At 35.7% G+C, this 17,926-nt stretch overlaps 1 protein-coding gene across 1 annotated transcript in view; it reads right to left on the reverse strand.

Moving 5' to 3' along the window:
- MICU2 (mitochondrial calcium uptake 2) overlaps positions 1–17,926 on the reverse strand; it is a 148,769-nt gene that overhangs the window by 48,348 nt on the left and 82,495 nt on the right. The window contains exon 7 of the mRNA XM_036925502.2: positions 4,752–4,814. Coding sequence (XP_036781397.2) covers positions 4,752–4,814 — 63 coding nt within the window. The remainder of the gene's footprint in view (positions 1–4,751; positions 4,815–17,926) is intronic.

A 17,926-nucleotide genomic window follows, 5' to 3' on the forward strand; every position in this document is an offset into this window, starting at 1 on the left:
ATCTATATGCTAGTTATAAGAGACTTCTTTCAGACCTAAAGATATACACAGAGTGAAGGTGAGGGATGAAAAAATGGTATTTCATGCAATAAGGACTGTCAGTAGTTAAATGAGACAAAACAGATTTCAAAACAAAGTAATGAGACAAAGAAGGGCATTACATAATGATAAAGGGACTAGCACAACAAGGGGACAATTACAAATATCTATGCACTCAATGTAGAAGCACCTAAATATATAAAACAAATACTGAGAGAACCAAAGGGGGAAACAGACAGCACATAATAATATTAGGAGACTTTAACCACCCACTCACATCAAAAGACAGATCAACCAGAGAGAAATAAGTTAACAGATGCATTGAATGACACATTAGACCAGATGGATGTGACAGATATATACAGAATGTTCACCCCAAAACACTAGGATACACATTTTTCTCAAGAGGACATAGAATGTTTTATACAATAGATCACATTAGGACACAAAGAGAGCCTCAATAAATTCCAAAAGATTGATACTGAATCAAGCATCTTTTCAGATCACAATAGTATGACACTGGAAATCAACTGCATGAAGAAACACAAAAACCCCACAAACACAAGGATGCTAAACAACATGCTTCTAAATAATCAGTGGATCAATGAACAAAGGAAATCAAACAATACATGGAGAGAAATAAAAACAGAAACACAACTCAAAATATGTGGGGTGTAGCAAAAGTGGTTCTAGGGGGAAGTACACAGCAATACAGGCCTACCTCAAGAAAGAGGAACAATTTCAAATAGTTTAAAGTCACAACTAAAGAAAATTATAATAGAAGAACCAAAATCCAAGGTTAGTATGAGAGACATAATAAAGAACAGAGCAGAAATAAAATAGAGAAGAATAAAACCACAGGAAAAGGCAATTAAACCAGTAACTGGTTCTATGAGAAAATAAACAAAATAGACAAACCCCTAGCCAGACTTATCAAGAAAAAAAGAGCTAGTACACAAATAAACAAAATCAGAAATGAAAAACGAATAGACACAATGGATACCACAAAAATACAAAGAATGATTACAGAATTTTATGAAAAATTATATGCCAATTGGACAACCTAGAAGAAATGGACAAATTCCTAGAAAAGTACAACCTTCCAAGACTGGCACAGGAAGAGAAAATCTGAACAGACCAATTACCAGTAACAAAACTGAATCAGTAATCAATAAACTCTCAACAAACAAGTCCAGGAGCAGATGACTTCACATCTGAATTCTTCCAAACATTTAAAGAAGAGCTAATACCAATCCTTCTTAAAGTATTCCAAAAAATAGAAGAGGAAAGAATACTTCCAAAAACCTCATCCTATAAGGCCAGCATCACTCTAATACCAAAATCAGACAAAGAAACTACAGGAAAATAAAATTGTAGACCAATATCCCTGATGGATAGATGCAAAAATACTCAATAAAATTGTAGTAAACTTAATTAAAAATACATCAAAAGGATCATCCACCATGACCAACTGGGATTTATTCCAGGGATGCAAGAATGGTAAATAATCATAAATTGATTTGATCTGTAGCTCCAGGGGGAAGTGTGTTCCCAGCCTGGGGCAAATAAGCCACTGAAACCAGTGAAGCTGAAATCACTCAAGGGAAAAGCCAGATGGGAGCAACCTTTTATCTGCTCACAAGGGGCCTGGTTCCATTTACCACCTCAGCTGCCGCTCTCACTCTCCCTTCCTGCCGCCTCGGTCTGCACTCACCTGTCCCCACCACCCCTCTGGGAGGAACTCTGATGGGGAATCCCTGCAGACTGACATGAGCCACAACAACCACACCCCAGAGGTGCAGAGAGAACAGCTTAACTCCATCTCTCATCTCAGAGGGAAGTAGCAGTGTATGTAAAGGCCAGGTGGCAGATTCTGGAAATTTTGCACTTCTACCTCACGGTGATATACGACATTAACAAAAGGAAGGATAAAAACTGTATGATCATCTTAACAGGTAATATGACATTAACAAAAGGAAGGATAAAAACTGTATGATCATCTTAACAGTGCTGAAAAAGCATTTGACAAAATTCAACATCCATTCATGATAAACACTCTCAACAAAATGGGCATATAGGGAATATAGCTCAACATAATAAAGGCCATATATAGGACAAACCCACAGCTAATATTATGCTCAATGATGAAAAGCTGTAAGCTTTTCCTCTAAGATCAGGAACAAGACAAGGGTGTCCACTTTCACCACTTTTTATTCAGCATAGAATTGGAGATCTTAACCACAACAATCAGACAACACAGAGATAAAAGGCATCTCAGTTGCTAAGGAAGAAGTAAAACTGTCACTATTTGCATATATGAGATGATACTATATATAGAAAACCCTAAAGATTCCACCAAAAACTATTAGAACTAATAACCGGATTCAGCCAAGTTGCAGGATACAAAATCAATATACAGAAATCTGTTGCATTCCTATATACTAACAAAGAACTAACAGAAAGAGAAATTGGGAAAACAATTACATCAAAAAGAAAAAAATACCTAGGAATAAACCTAACCAAAGAGGTTAAGACCTGTACTCAGAAAACTGTAAGACATTGATGAAAGAAATTAAAGAAACAAAAAAATGGATATGTATCCCATGCTCGTGGGTACAAATAATATTGCCAAAATGGCCATCCAAAGTAATTTACAGATTCAATGCAGTCCCTATCAAAATACTAACATTTTTCAATGAACAAGAGTAAATAATCCTAAAATCCGTATGGAAACACAAAAGACACCAAGAGCCAAAGCAATCTTGAGAAAGAACAACAATGTTGGAGGTATTATGTTCCTTGACTTCAAGCTATCATTACAAAGCTGCAGTAATCAAAAGTGACACTGGCACAAGAACAGACCTGTAGATAAATGGAACAGAATAAAGAGCCCACAAATAAGTCTATGTGTATATGGTCAATTAATATATGATAAGGGAGTCATGAATATACAATGGGGAAAAGATAACCTCTTCAATAACTGGTGTTGGTAAAACTGGACAGCTACATGCAAGAGAATGAAACTGGACTACTGTCTAAGTCTATACACAGAAGTATTTAACCAAAATGGATTAAAGATCTGAATATAAGACATGAAACCATAAAACTCATAGAAGAAAACAAAGGTAAAAATCTCTTGAACATAAGGATGAGCAATTTTTTTCTGGACACATCTCCCCTGGCAAGGAAAACAAAATCAACAATGAACCAGTGGGACCACATCAAAATAAAAAGCTACTGTACAGCAAAGGACACCATCAACAGAAAAAGGCAGTATGGGAGAATATATTCATAAAGTATGTATCTGCTAAGTGGTTAATATCCAAAATATATAAAGAATTCATACTCCTTAACACCAAGAAAACCAAATAACCTGATTAAAAAATGGGCAGAGGATCTGAATAGACAATTTTCCAAAGAAGAAATACAAATGGCCAATAGGCACATGAAAAGATGCTCTACATTGCTAATCAGCAGGGAAATACAAATCCAAACCACAATTAGATATCACCACACACCAGTCAGAATGGCTACTATCCAAAAGACAACAAGTAACAAGTGTTGGGAAGAATGTGGAGAAAAAGGAACCCTCCTATACTATTGGTGGGAATGTAATTAGTGCAGCCACTAAGGAAAGCAGTATGCAGGTTCCTTAAAACTAAATATAGAAATACCATATGACCCAGTAACTGCACTTCTAGGAATTTACCCAAAGAGAACAGAATCTCTAATTTGAAAATATATATGCACGCTTATGTTCACTGCCTCATTATTTACAATAACCAATATATGGAAGCAACCAAAGTGTCCATCAATAGATGAATGGTAAAGAAGAGGTGGTACGTATACACCAATGGATTATTATTCAGCTGCAAAAAAGTAAGCAAGCCTGCCATTTGTCACAACATGGATGGACCTAGAGGGTATTAACACTAAGTGAAAAAGCTAAGTGGAGAAAGACAAATACTATGTGATTTCACTTATATGTGGCGTCCAGAAACAAAATAAACAAAACAGCAGTAGACTCACAGACACTGAGAAGTGACGGGTGGTTGCCATCAGGGAGGGGTTGGGGTGAGTGGATGAGGAGGATGAAGAGGCACAAAATCTCAATCATAATATACGTTGGTCACGGGGATGGAAGTACAGCATGGAAAACAGTCAGTGGTTTTGTAACATCTTTTTATGTTGTCAGTAATTGCTCTACTTGTGGTGAGGACTTAATGTGTATAACTGTTGAACACTGTGTTGTATACTTGAAACCAATATAAAATAGTATATCAAGTATATCTTAGTAAAAAAAAGAAAAAATATGGTATTCAGATGTATTAAGGAAAAATGGGAGAGTGGAACAGTGTATAGTATACTACCACTTGTATACAACAAAGGAAAAAAGGAAATAAAGCTATATTTAGTATTTCTGTACATATATGCTGAAAATTCATGAAATATTTCTGGGCAAATACACAGGATACTGATGGCACTCATGGCTCAGGGAGAACTGGGTGACTGGGAGGAAAATTTTGCCATCTATTTGGACTATTGTGAACCACTTAAAGTCTGGACCATGTAGCACATCTATTTAAGATATGCAGAAAAATCAAGTTTTTTCCTGATAATTTTTCCAACCATTTGAGACTACTTATTTAAACAAACAGAACAGAGAAGCTATTACAAATACATTTGGAAATATTTAGCTTATTTGCACATACCTGGAATTCTGTTTCTTTAGTTACAGTCTTCAGATCATCTTCTTTACTTATGATCTTCTGCAGCTAAAAAGATTGCAAATATTGAGATGTGTGTCTATTGGATTTTTCAAAACAACCTAGAAAACAGATGCTAAGTTTTTATTATAAAATATATACATACTAGTTACTTGTTAAATGTTGCCTGAAATTCTTTCTGCATTATAACTCCTAATACTGTTATTTTTCTTAGATCCTGTAAAAATCAAAAGATAAATAGATAAGCAAGTATTAACATTATTACTATAACTTGGATTTTTTTTCTCCTATAGAAATTAGCTTACTTAATATATACATATTGTGAAGGCATCACTGTATAAAAACTTTATCCTCATTCTTCAAGAGAAAATTTTATTTTTTTGGTATCATTAATAGTTTATGCCACATTTTCAAGTATATAGCTCTTTAAAGCTATTTATGTAATATAAATGTTCTTCCTTTTTGTTTTGTGTATTTATAAAGCATTAAAATAATTTAAACATCTATATTTCTACCAAGTATAAAACTGTCAATATTATCTTGAGTTGGGTACATTAAAAAACCTACCTACCTTTCCAAGTCATTTTTACCAATCCTCATATGGAAAGCAAATTTTTAAAAAAGTTAAAAAAAAAATTAAATGTAGACAAAAATTCAAACTATGGATTCAAATCAATTAGGAGACAAACCTTCACCTATATTTTTTTCTAGACTAGTTCTTGTTAATAGTTTGAAAATTGCTTCAACTAAATTATAAATTAATGATCTTAAATTTAGCTGCTTCTCTTATGTTGGTTTTACAATAGTTTATTGCTCTCTAAATCCTCAACTTTTCACACCTCTCCCACCCCATTCTTATTTTAGAGAAAAAAGTTGAAAACCTTTATATTTGTTTGATCTTTTACTTTTTAAGTGGACAGAGTGTAACACCAAGTTTAATACCCACCATTTCTCCCTTTGTTTTACTGCATGTCCTTTTAAACTTTTTTATGGTGGAAATTTTCAAACATAGTGTGAGGAAAATGGGTTTTTGACCAGAACTGGCTTTGAAAGTGCCCATTGTGTATACATATAAGAGCCTGTCTGCACATCAATGGCATGTTTACCAGTGGCAGAGCCACTAGTCAGTCACAGAAATTCCGGCGCTGGGGTGGGTGGAGAGGCCGTCCTCTCCTGAGTTCCTGTGCTTACTTGGACAGGCACCCGTCAGTCACAAGGGACCTGCCCACAGAGTTCTTTCTGAGGCAAGGGGGTTTGGAGTGGAGCTGGAGGCTGGAGAGAGTGAGCTGGGGAACCAAACAAGAGGAAGTGGAGCGCACGTGGAGAGAGAGTGAGCCAAGCAGCTGGGATTTGGAGTGAAGAGAGACTGAGCCATGAGAATAAAAACCTTTAATCCTCAATCTCTCACCCTTGTTTTCCTTTGGTCCTATCAGATTCATAGTGAACTTGCCCAGGGTGGGGAACCGCCTTCCTGCGGGAGCTACACATAGCAGAGTAGAGAGAGTTCTATAATAAATCACCATATACATATTATTCAGCTTCAACAGTTTTCAAAATTTTGCCATTCTTGGTTCACCTATTTTTCTACCCACTCCCTTTTCCCTTCTCTATTATTATTTACAGGACTTCAGGAAAAATTTACATATATATATATTGAAATGTACAAATTTCAGCCATACAATTTTAACAAATGGGTACACCTGAGTAACCCACACTTCTGTCACCGGACAGAACATTTCCATCTTCTCGGGAAGTTTTTTTGTGTCTCTTCCCAGTCAATCCTTTCTTTCTTCATCCCCAAAGAGGGATAATCAGAGTTCTGATACTCCCCACCCCAACACCTAAATTAATTTCACTTAGTTTAGAAAGTCAAATAAATGACACCAAATCGTATGTATTCTTTTGTGTGTGCCATCTTTCATTCTGCATAATGGTTCTGAGAATTATCATTCTTATTTGCATATCTATAGCCTGTTCTTATTTATTGTTGAGTTGTATGAATATTCCACAATTTATCCATTAATCTTTTGATAGATGTTTACATTGTCTTCAGTTTTTGGCTACTGGGAATGAAGCTGAATAAACTTTCTCTTTTTTCCAACTTTATTGAGGTATAATTAATATACAAAAAACTGCATATATATACATTTTGATGAGTTTGGATGCATTTATCAGTGACACATCACCAAAATCAAGGTGATGAACACATTCTGTTAATATGCCTGATGAAAGTGATTCTCAACCATTACACAAATTTTATATTCCTCGAATAAGTGTCACTTGGTTGTGATATACTCTGTTCTGCTCTATCTGATTAAGTATTTTTTGTATCTTTATTAATGAGGAAAGTTAGTCTACAATTTCCTTCTCTTGTTAGGTCTTTGCCAAGTTTTAGTTATCAGGGATATGTTGGTTTCATAACATGAGAAGGAAATGTTCTTTTTCTTTTGTTTTTCTGAATGAGTTTGTGCAAATTTGCCATTTCTTTTTCCTTTAAATGTATGCCAGATTTCACCAGTTAAACTCTCTGGGTCTGGACATTTCTTTGTGGGAAATTTTTTGATAAAAACTTAAATTCCTTTGATAAAGGGCTATTTAGATTTTGTATTCTATCTCTTGTTACTTTTGGTAAGTTTTGTTTTTTAAGGCATTTATCCAGTTCATCTGGGTTATCAAATTTATAGTCACATATAGAACATATAGTCACATATAGAATCAGCTGTTCACAATATTCCATTTTAATCCTTTTGATATCTGTAGGATCTGTTGTGATACCTCCTTTCATTCCTAATATTGATTATTTGAATACTGTATTTTTGTTTCTTTTCTAGACTAAATACTGAAAATTAATAAAAAATTACCATGCAGATAACAATTTAAACAATAGATGTTATTCATTAAAATGATTATAAATTTCTGTAGAAAATTTTTGCAGGAAACTTATTTTTCTTTCATAAGACATTTAATATACTTATAACCTTCACATAGTCATTTTCAAATAGTTACAAACAAAACAAAAAAAGCAAATAGGATTAGTTCCCTGAGAAAAGAATTTTTTAAGGAAGCTTGTTATAATATTGGTTTATTCTAATATGATGTGTAATTTGGAATGAGGGTTTGTCCTACAGTCTATCCAAGTGGGTTTAGGGCCAGGTAAAACTTGTCATGTTAGAATCTTACCTAAATTATTTTGGTTTGCATTCAGGGAAAGGGGTTGTAGCAGGTGCTGGTGTACTTTGAAGACTATAGTGCTGTATATTAATTCTATAATAATAGCTCCATTTAAAAGAACATAAACATTTTGTGTCAGATATTCTCTTATGCCAGAAAGACTCTCTGGTCTACTGAGACACTTCCCAAAGTGGCTTTATGTGACCCTGATTCATAATAGCAATGTACTAAGTACTTATCATGTGATAGAGTGCTGTGCTAAGTGTTGGGAATACAGGGCAGATAATGTACTTGCTCCTAGGAACTTACATTCTAATGGGCTGGAGATAACAAACAAATGAACAAATAAATAAGAGAATTTCAGATAATGTCAAGTGCTGTGACTAGACTAAAACAGTTAACAGGATTCAGAGACTGCAGGGGAGGGGTTACTGTTAGATGGGCTTATTCTGGTGAGTTCTCTTTGAGGACATGACATCTGGGCTGAGAACAAAATGATTAAAAGTTACCAAAGGATTGGAGGAAGGACATTCTAGGCAGAGAGAAGAGCAAAGTTTCTGGTAGAAATACAAGTGCTTTGTTAGAGAAACAGAAAAGGTAAAGTGGTTGTACCTAAGTGGTAAAAAAAAAAAAGCTGGACGCAGTCATCAAATACAAATTGTGAATGATTTAAAAAGTACTGCCAAATTGACTATTTAAATTTATATTGATTGATATTTTTAATTATCAATGAAAATTATCAAATTAAGAAAGTATATATTTGATTGAGTTTTGCCTTCAGGATCATGGTAATTCAAATTCTGGAATAAGAACACTATTCCAAAACCAAGAAGAATAAATTCTATTTTTGAAGGCTTTTATATTAAATAATAATTTCTCTAGCAGGTATATTTAGCACAATAAAATTATAACACTATTACATTAAGAGCAGTATGAAAGCAATGTGAAAATAAAGGACCACCTAAAGAAAAACTTATAATAGTAAATCCACTTGTCATTAATCTATTGCTTAAAGAAATTACACTAAAACCCTGGCACTATCCCAAATAAGTATACATTGCCATATGTCAAGGTAAAGATTAAATGGATTAACTATTACTGGTTTTGATTGCTGCTGGTATTGTTTATTATTATCTGAGAGAGAAGAGCTTATATAGATAGTTGTGTTTTACTTCTGGAGACACAGAAGTAAGTAATACCCTAACCAACACAGTTTCTAGATTTGGGCTTTAATAAAACATGAATGTAGCACAAAACAAAGGTAAAAAACCGAGGCAATTTACATTGTAAGACATATTCAAGACTTTATACTAATATATCTTATCATTGCTTTTGTTTTTGCTTTTCAAATCACTGTTATATTTCTGTTCTGGGCATTAAAGTAATTCTTGTTACTTATTGTTCATTAGTGCTTATGGTAGGAACAGTAATAAATAAGATTTACTGTGGGAACACTCGTAAGCTCAAACCGAAAGCAAACCAAAACTCCCTTTTCCCTTCAATATGCTTTTCTGATCTGAAAAGAACTGTTAGGTTCTTTGAATAAAATCTTAAATATAAGATGCTACATACTTAAGGTTTCCTAATACAATGACCATGGAAATAAAGTAATTATTCAATAACTAATGTAAATGTAGTTTTCTCTCCTCTATGCTTGTTATTATTATTTTTTATTGAGGTATAACTAACATCCGAGATTATATTAGTTTTAGGTGATGACATAATGATTCAATATTTGTATACACTGTTAAATGATCACCACAAATAGATCTAGTTTCCCTGTCACCATATAGTTACATAATGTGCAATAAAATATTGACTATAGTCACCATGTTGTATATTACACCCCCTCAAATCTTATTTATTTTATATTTGGAAATATTTACCTCTGGACTCCCATCTCCCATATCCCACAAACCCCCTCCTCCCCTCTGGAACGACCAATCTGTTCTCTACATCTACGAGTTTTGTTTGTTCACTTGTTTTGTTTTGTAGATTCCACATATAAGTGAAATTATATGGTGTTTGTATTTGTGTTATTTCATTTAGCATAATACCCTCAAGGTCCATCCATGTTGTTGGAAATGGCAATTTCCTCCTTCTTTTTATAGCCAACTAGTATTGTATTGTGTGTGTGTATATGTATATATGTAAAATACTTATGTAAAGAAGAAAAAAATATGCCTCTTTTTAATCTACTTATCCATCCACGGACACTTTGTTTCCATATCTTGGCTACTGTGAATAGTGCTGCAATGAACACAGGGATGCATATTTCCTTTTGAATTAGTGTTTTTGTTTCCTTCAGAAAAATACCTAGAAGTGGAATTGCTGGATCATATTCTATTTTCAATTTTTTGAGGAACCTCCATACTGTTTTCCATAGTGCCTGCACAAATTTACATTTCCAGCAACAGTGCAGGAGCGTTCCCTTTTCTCCACATCCTCAATAACACTTGCTATTTCTTGTCTTGTGGATAGTAGCCACTCTGACTGGTGTGAGGTATTCCTTATGGTTTTGACTAGCATTTCCCTGATGATTAGTGATATTGAGCATCTTTGCATGATTGTTGGCCATCTGTATGTCTTCTTTGGAAAAATTGTCTACTCAGATCCTTTCCCCATTTTTTTTTTTTTGAGAGGGCATCTCTCATATTTATTGATCAAATGGTTGTTAACATCAATAAAATTCTGTATAGGGGACTCAATGCACAGTCATTAATCAACCCCAAGCCTAATTCTCAACAGTCTCCAATCTTCTGAAGCATAACGAACAAGTTCTTAAATGGTGAACAAGTTTTTACATAGTGAATAAGTTCTTACATGGTGAACAGTGCAAGGGCAGTCATATCACAGAAACTTTCGGTTTTGATCACGCATCATGAACTATAAACAATCAAGTCAGATATGATTATTCATTTGATTTTTATACTTGATTTATATGTGAATCCCACATTTCTCCCTTATTTATTATTATTATTTTTAATAAAATGCTGAATTGGTAGATGCAAGATAAAGGTAGAAAACATAATTTAGTGCTGTAAGAAGGCAAATGTAGATGATCAGGTCTGTGCCTATAGACTAAGTATTAATCCAAGCTAGACCAGGGCAATAAAACATCCACGTATGCAGAAGATTTCTCTCAGAACAGGGGGGGTGAGGTTCTAAGCCTCACCTCTGTTGATCCCCAATTTCTCACCTGATGGCCCCCCTGCGACTGTGCCTGTCTTAGGTTGTTCCTCCCTTGAGGAATCTTACCCGTCTCTGGCTAACCAGCCGTCTTCTGGGGCCATACAGGGAAATGTAAAGTTGGTAAGTGAGAGAGAAGCAATATTCTTTGAAAAGGTTAGCTTTTTACTTCTTTGCAGATTTATACCCTGTGGCTTCTATGCCCAGCATTTGTCTTGAGGTATCTTTACCACTTGGAAGAATTATGATACTCAGTAATTTTCAATATGAGGCACAAATTCTACTAAAGGGCTGTAATTAGGCAGGAAGAAGAAAAGCTATAGAAGTAGCAGACGGAAGAAAACATGCCTTTCCCCATTTTTTAAAATAGGATTTTGTTTTGAGTTGTATGAGTCTATATATTTTGAATGTTAACCCCTTATTGGATATATTTGTTCTTTCATTATGTTTGCCTTTTATTTTGTCAAAGGTTTCCTTTGCTGTGTAGACGCTTTTTAATTTGATGTAGCCCCATTTGTGTATTTATGCTTTTGTTGCCATTGCCTTTGGATTCAGATCCAAACAAATATCATCAAGAGCAATGTTAAGGAGCTTACACCTGTTTTCTTATAGAAGTTGTATGGTTTTTGGTTTTTATTCACGTTTTTAATAAACTCTGAGTTAATTTTTATGTATGCTATGAAAGTGGTACAATTTCATTCTTTCTGTATGTAGCTGTCTAGTTTTCCCAACACCATTTATTGAAGAGACTGTCCTCACCGTATTTTATACTATTGCTTCGTTTGTTGTAAGTTAATTGACCATATGTGTATGAGTTTTTATCTGGGCTCTCTACTGTGTTTCTTTGATACATGGGTCTGTTTTTATGCCAATACCATAATGTTGTGAGTACTGTAGCTGTGTAATATAGTTTGAAGCCAGGGAGCACGATGCCTCAAGGTTTGTTCTTCTTTCTCAAGATTGCTTTAGCTGTTTGGGATCTTTTGTGGTTTCATACAAATTTTAGAATTGTTTGTTTTACTTCTGTGAAAAATGTCATTGTTGTACACTTGTAGATTGTACTAGATCTGCAGATTACTTTGGATAGCACGGCCATTTTAACAGTATTAATTCTTACAATGCATGATTAGAGTATCTTTTCATTATTCATATATTCTTCAGTTTCTTTCATTAATGTCTTGTAGTTTTCAGAGAATAGGTCATTTGCCTTCTTAGTTAAATTTACAGGTATTTTATTCATTGTTTTCTTAGTTTCTCTTCCTGATAGTTTGTTGTTAGTGTGTAAAAACACAACAGACTCTTGTATATTGATTTTATATCTTACAACTTTACTGAATTTATATGTAAGTTCCAAAAAAACTTTGGGAGTATTTAGGAGTTTCTCTATATAAAATATTACACAAATAGTGACAGTTTTACTTCTTTCTTTCCAATTTGGATGCCTTTTATTTCTTTTTCTTGTCTAACTACTGAAGCCTGCTGGGTTTAGTATGGTGGAGTCATTGGAGAGAAACCAGGCTGGTGCAAGCCTCCCCACCAGGTTTAGAGAGCCTAGGCTGCAGGGTGGTGCTGGGTTAGGCCAAGCCTGCCGATCAGGTTTAGTTGGGTGTGGCTGTTGGGGCTGCCAGGCCAGCACAAGTCCACATGCCAGATTTAGTTGGCTCTGTGATGGGAGAGCAGAAGGGTGGGGTAAGCACTGGTAGCAAGGTGTGCAAAAATTTCGCTTGCCAGTGACGGTGATAGCAGGTTATAAGGAGAGTGAAAAAATGGTGCCCACCAGGGCCTCTGTGCACTGAGAGGGTTGTTAGACCCCTTACCATCCAGCTGACATTAAGTGCAATCTGCTGCTTTTGTACCTTGGGTGAGTGAGTGCGTACAAGTGCTTCAAGAGTATTCTGTTTCCTATAGCTCTTTGTGTCTCCCGGATGTTAAGCCCTGTTGGTTTTCAAAGCCAGATATTTTTGGGGTTTGTCTTTCCTGTGTGGGTCCCAAGGATTAGAGTTTGATGTGGTTCTTGAATCACTTAATCCTCAGGGATAAGGTCTGTATTTGTGAGATCCCTTCTGCTTGTGGGTCACAGCACCAGGGGTAGTGCTTTTGGCAAAACCGTGTCTCTACTCCTCCTACTCGACACCATGTGGCCCTTTTATCTTATACTGTGGAGGAGCTATTCTGCTAGTTTTCTGTTCTATATGTAGCCATAGACTTGGTGTGTCAGTGGTAGGAGGAGGGTTCATGGTCTTCCTACGCCACCATCTGTTACTTCAAATTGACATAATTTATCATGCTGTGTGAGTTAATGAGTTTTGTGTTTTATTTCTATGATTAGCTTAAAATCTTTTATAGACTTAGAAGGTTGTCCTTTATAACCCTAAACATAATAAAAAAATAAGTGACGTATTCTAACATATTCTTTTTCTTGTTTTCTTAATTCATGGATTTATCAATCAAGATTTTCCCAAACATTTAAGGAAAAAATTGTAGTATTCAGAAAGTAGCTCATAAATTCAGCATGCTGAACTGTTATGTTAAAAAAAAAGTATTTGAATAACTTTTAAAGTTGGTATGCTTAGAATTTTCAGGAGTAGAGGCTGTATGTATAGCAGAAGAGACTAGTACAGCGTCTTGCAGCAGGAGGTTCTGTGTTTCACTGTGAGAGGAGACTGGGAGAAGAAAAAGAGGCAACACCCAGATGCCCTAAACTGCCTTTCTTGTCTCATGTTCAGTGTCTCCTTTAGCTACAGGCTTTGTCGTTTGACCTTGGGTTACCAAAAAACATTACTATAGTACATCAAAACTGGTTTTGGTTAAGTATGACAGAGGTATTACCAGGGGCTTTACTATGTCCATTTTTATAAAATTACCTACAACCTAACTACTCTAGGGACATGTGTATTATAGCGGATACGATACTTCTAAGATTTGGCTCTCTATGCCTTGTAACTCTCTTGGATAAGAGCAGAAAGTTCATCCAGGTTTGAGGGAATTATGGTATGTGCAGACTCTAACAGCTCCTTGACATACTATCATTTCACCTTACATATTATTCAGAACTATTAACTTCTGCTTGAATGACAGTCTTCATATGTCCTTTCCTTGTTCTTGAGGCAGACTGAGGTAGCTCGACTATGTTAGTACCTTGTGACTTGTGACACTGGGTATTCCAGGTCCTACTTGTGCAGACAGATAGGTTGTCTTCCTGAAAACTCATCTCAAGTTAACTCTCTTATCATCAAACATCTCAGAAGAATAATTTTTATCTACTGCCATCAATTTTGCATTTCTTATTCATTTCTTTTCAGCCTTTTGCTCTGTGGCATTGGTCACAACCATTGTTTTGAAACTGCTTCTGTAATGTTTCCTAATGACCTACAAAATTTAAAGGGTCCTCTACTCAATCTCTATCCTACTTGGCCACTTTTTAAAGAGTTTGGTATTAAATATCCCCTCATAGTTACTATTCTTCCTGAGATTCCAATATCTTATACTGTCTCGACTTTCTTCTGTCTTCTTTGATATTCTGCTTCTTCTTAATTTCATTATTTGGCTTCTCAACCTCAGCTTCACCTTTTTTTTGGTATCATTAATATATAATCAAATGAGCAACATTGTGTTTACTAGATTCCCCCATTATCAAGTCCCCACAACATACCCCATTACTGTCACTGTACATCCACATAGTAAGATGCTATAGAATCATTACTTGTCTTCGCTGTTCTAAACTGCCTTCCCCACGCCACCCCTACATTATGGGTGTTAATCGTAATGCCCATTATTTCCCTTCTTCCTCCCTTCCCACCTACCCTCCCCAGTCATTTTCCCTTTGGCAACTGTTAGTTCATTCTTGGGTTCTGTGATTCTGCTGCTGTTTTGTTCCTTCAGTTTTTCTTCGTTCTTATACTCCACAGATGAGTGAAATCATTTGGTACTTGTCTTTCTCTGCCTGGCTTATTTCACTGAGCATAATACCCTCTAGCTCCATCCATGTTGTTGCAAATGGTAGGATTTGTTTTCTTCTTATGGCTGAATAATATTCCATTGTGTATATGTACCACATCTTCTTGATCCATTCATCTACTGATGGACACTTAGGTTGCTTCCATTTCTTGGCTATTGTAAATAATGCTGTGATAAACATAGAGGTGCATATGTCTTTCTGAAACTGGGATCCTGCATTCTAAGGGTAAATTCCTGGGTCAAATGGTATTTCTATTTTTAGTGTTTTGAGGAACCTCTATACTGCTTTCCACAATGGTTGAATTAGTGTACATTCCCACCAGCAGTGTAGGAGGGTTCCCCTTTCTCTGCATCCTCACCAGCATTTGTTAGGATGTTGGCCATCCTAACTGGTGTCGGTGATATCTCACTGTGATTTTAATTTGCATTTCTCTGATAATAAATGAAGTAGAGCATCTTTTTCCTGTGCCTGTTGGCCATCTGAATTTCTTCTTTGGAGAAGTGTCTGTTCAGATCCTCTGCCCATTTTTTAATAGGGTTATTTGCTTTTTTGGTGTTGAGGCATGTGAATTCTTTATATATTTTGGATGTCAATCTCTTAAAGGATATGTCATTTATGAATATATTCTCCCATACTGTAAGATGCCTTTTTGTTCTACTGATGGTGTCCTTTGCTGTACAGAGCTTTTTAGTTTGATGTAGTTCCACTTGTTCATTTTTGCTTTGTTTCCCTTGCCTGAAAAGATATGTTCATGAAAAAGTTGCTCATGTTAATATTCAAGAGTTTTGCCTATGTTTTCTTCTAAGAGTTTTATGGTTTCATGACTTACATTCAGGTCTTTGATCCATTTTGAGTTTACTTTTGTGTATGGAGTTAAACAATAATCGAGTTTCATTCTCTTTCATGTAGCTGCCCAGTTTTGCCAATACCAGCTGTTGAAGAGGCTGTCATTTCCCCCATTGTATATCCATGGCTCCTTTATCGTATATTAATTGACCATATATGCTTGGGTTTATATCTGGGCTCTCTAGTCCATTCCATTGGTCTATGGGTCTGTTCTTGTGCCAGTACCGAATTGTCTTGATTATCGTGGCTTTGCAGTAGAGCTTGAAGTCAGGGAGCGTAATTCCCCCTGTTTTATTTTTCCTTCTCAGGATTGCTTTGGCTATTCAGGGTCAGCTTGACCTCTTTAATGAAACTATTTTCCAAGACTGTAGTCTTATTCTCCTTCAGTTGACATTCTGTCTCTTTTAGGTCATATATTCTCATGACTTTACGCTCACCTCTGTTAGCATGCTTTCTAATCCTGTTTAAATACACTTTTGGTCTCCAGACAGTTGCTTGCTACACTTGTCTATCTCTATAGGGATGTCCTGCAGTTCATCAGGTTCAACGTTTCCAAACTCAGAACTGAGATTTTTTTCAACTTTGCTCTCCCTTGAATCCTCCTTCAAATGAGGCAAGTTGACATGGATGAAAGAGCAGGGATCTAGAATTGGACGAAGTTGGAATCAAGTCACTGCTGCAATACTGACTGCATATCAATCTTCTCATCTTTAAATAGGGACACTACTACTTATTTTGTAGGTTGTGGTAAGGATTCAATAATCTAACATCTATGTGGGACATAACCACATATGGCCCACAGTAAGAACTAGTCTTCTTTTCTTTTCAGTCAGTCAGTACTATCATTTTTCCCAGTCAGGCTGGCTGGAGAATGGAGTGACCACTGATTTCTCCCTTTCCCTCATTTCTCTAATCCAACTGGAAACCAGGTTCTACACAGTCTATTCCATAGTATACTTTCTATTCTTTATTCATAGTTGTAAACTGGACTCCTGCAATAGCCTAAGGAGTCTCCTTGCCTCCAATCTCTCCTCTTTTAATTCACCTTTCATACTGTGTCGAGATGAACTTTGGGACACTGAAGTGCGATCATCACCATTACAACTAACTTCCTCCTGATTTCTCCTCACAGCAGTGAAGAAAATTTTCCCCTGTGATGAGAACTCTTAGGATTTACTTTGGAAACAACTGTCCTATATGCCACACTGCAGTGTTAGCTATAGTCACCATGCAGTTACATCCCAGTACTTACTTATCTCATAACTGGAAGTTTGTGCCCTTTAGCCCCCTCTTCCATTTCCTGCCTCTGATAACCATAAATTTGATCTTTTTCTTTGAGTTTGGTTTACTTTTTTTTTAATTGCACATATAAGTGAGGTCATACAGTATTTGTCTTTCCATAAGTCCTATTTTCAAGACAGGTCCTCATGCAGAAGCCTCTTACCCACCCCGGTATTCCAACTGCTCACCTTTTTGAACCTTTTCTATGTGCTTCATGAAGCACATCTAACATACAAAAACGCAAATCTCTGTTTTGGCATGAGGGTATGTCCTCTAAGTTTTTTTAGGACACCTTTGTAGAATTTCACAGCAACATACTGGGCTAAAATTTTGAGGGTAATCTATAAATATGCCTGAATCCATTCTCTCCTAAATATTTCAGAATTTATTTTCTCAAATTGTATACTGGATTCTTTTTCCTCAAATGAAATGTAGCAAACAATCTTCCCTGGCCTCTCCATAACTAATTCAGGTTAATCAATGGTCCCTATTCCCTCTGTAGAATTTCATGATAGATGCTCACATAAAGCTGATCATATACCTATAATAATTAACCTATAATAATTAGCCTGTCTAAAGCAGGCTCACGTATGCTTGGCAGTTGAACTCAATTTTGCTATGTCTTTTGTGTTTCCAAACCAATTATGCTTATTGTAGTTGTAATTACTTAATCTTATTCAATATTACTGTGAAGTAATGGGGTTGCGAAAACACC

Source organism: Manis pentadactyla, chromosome 2, assembly GCF_030020395.1.
Source record: "Manis pentadactyla isolate mManPen7 chromosome 2, mManPen7.hap1, whole genome shotgun sequence".
Taxonomy (NCBI): Eukaryota; Metazoa; Chordata; class Mammalia; order Pholidota; family Manidae; genus Manis; species Manis pentadactyla.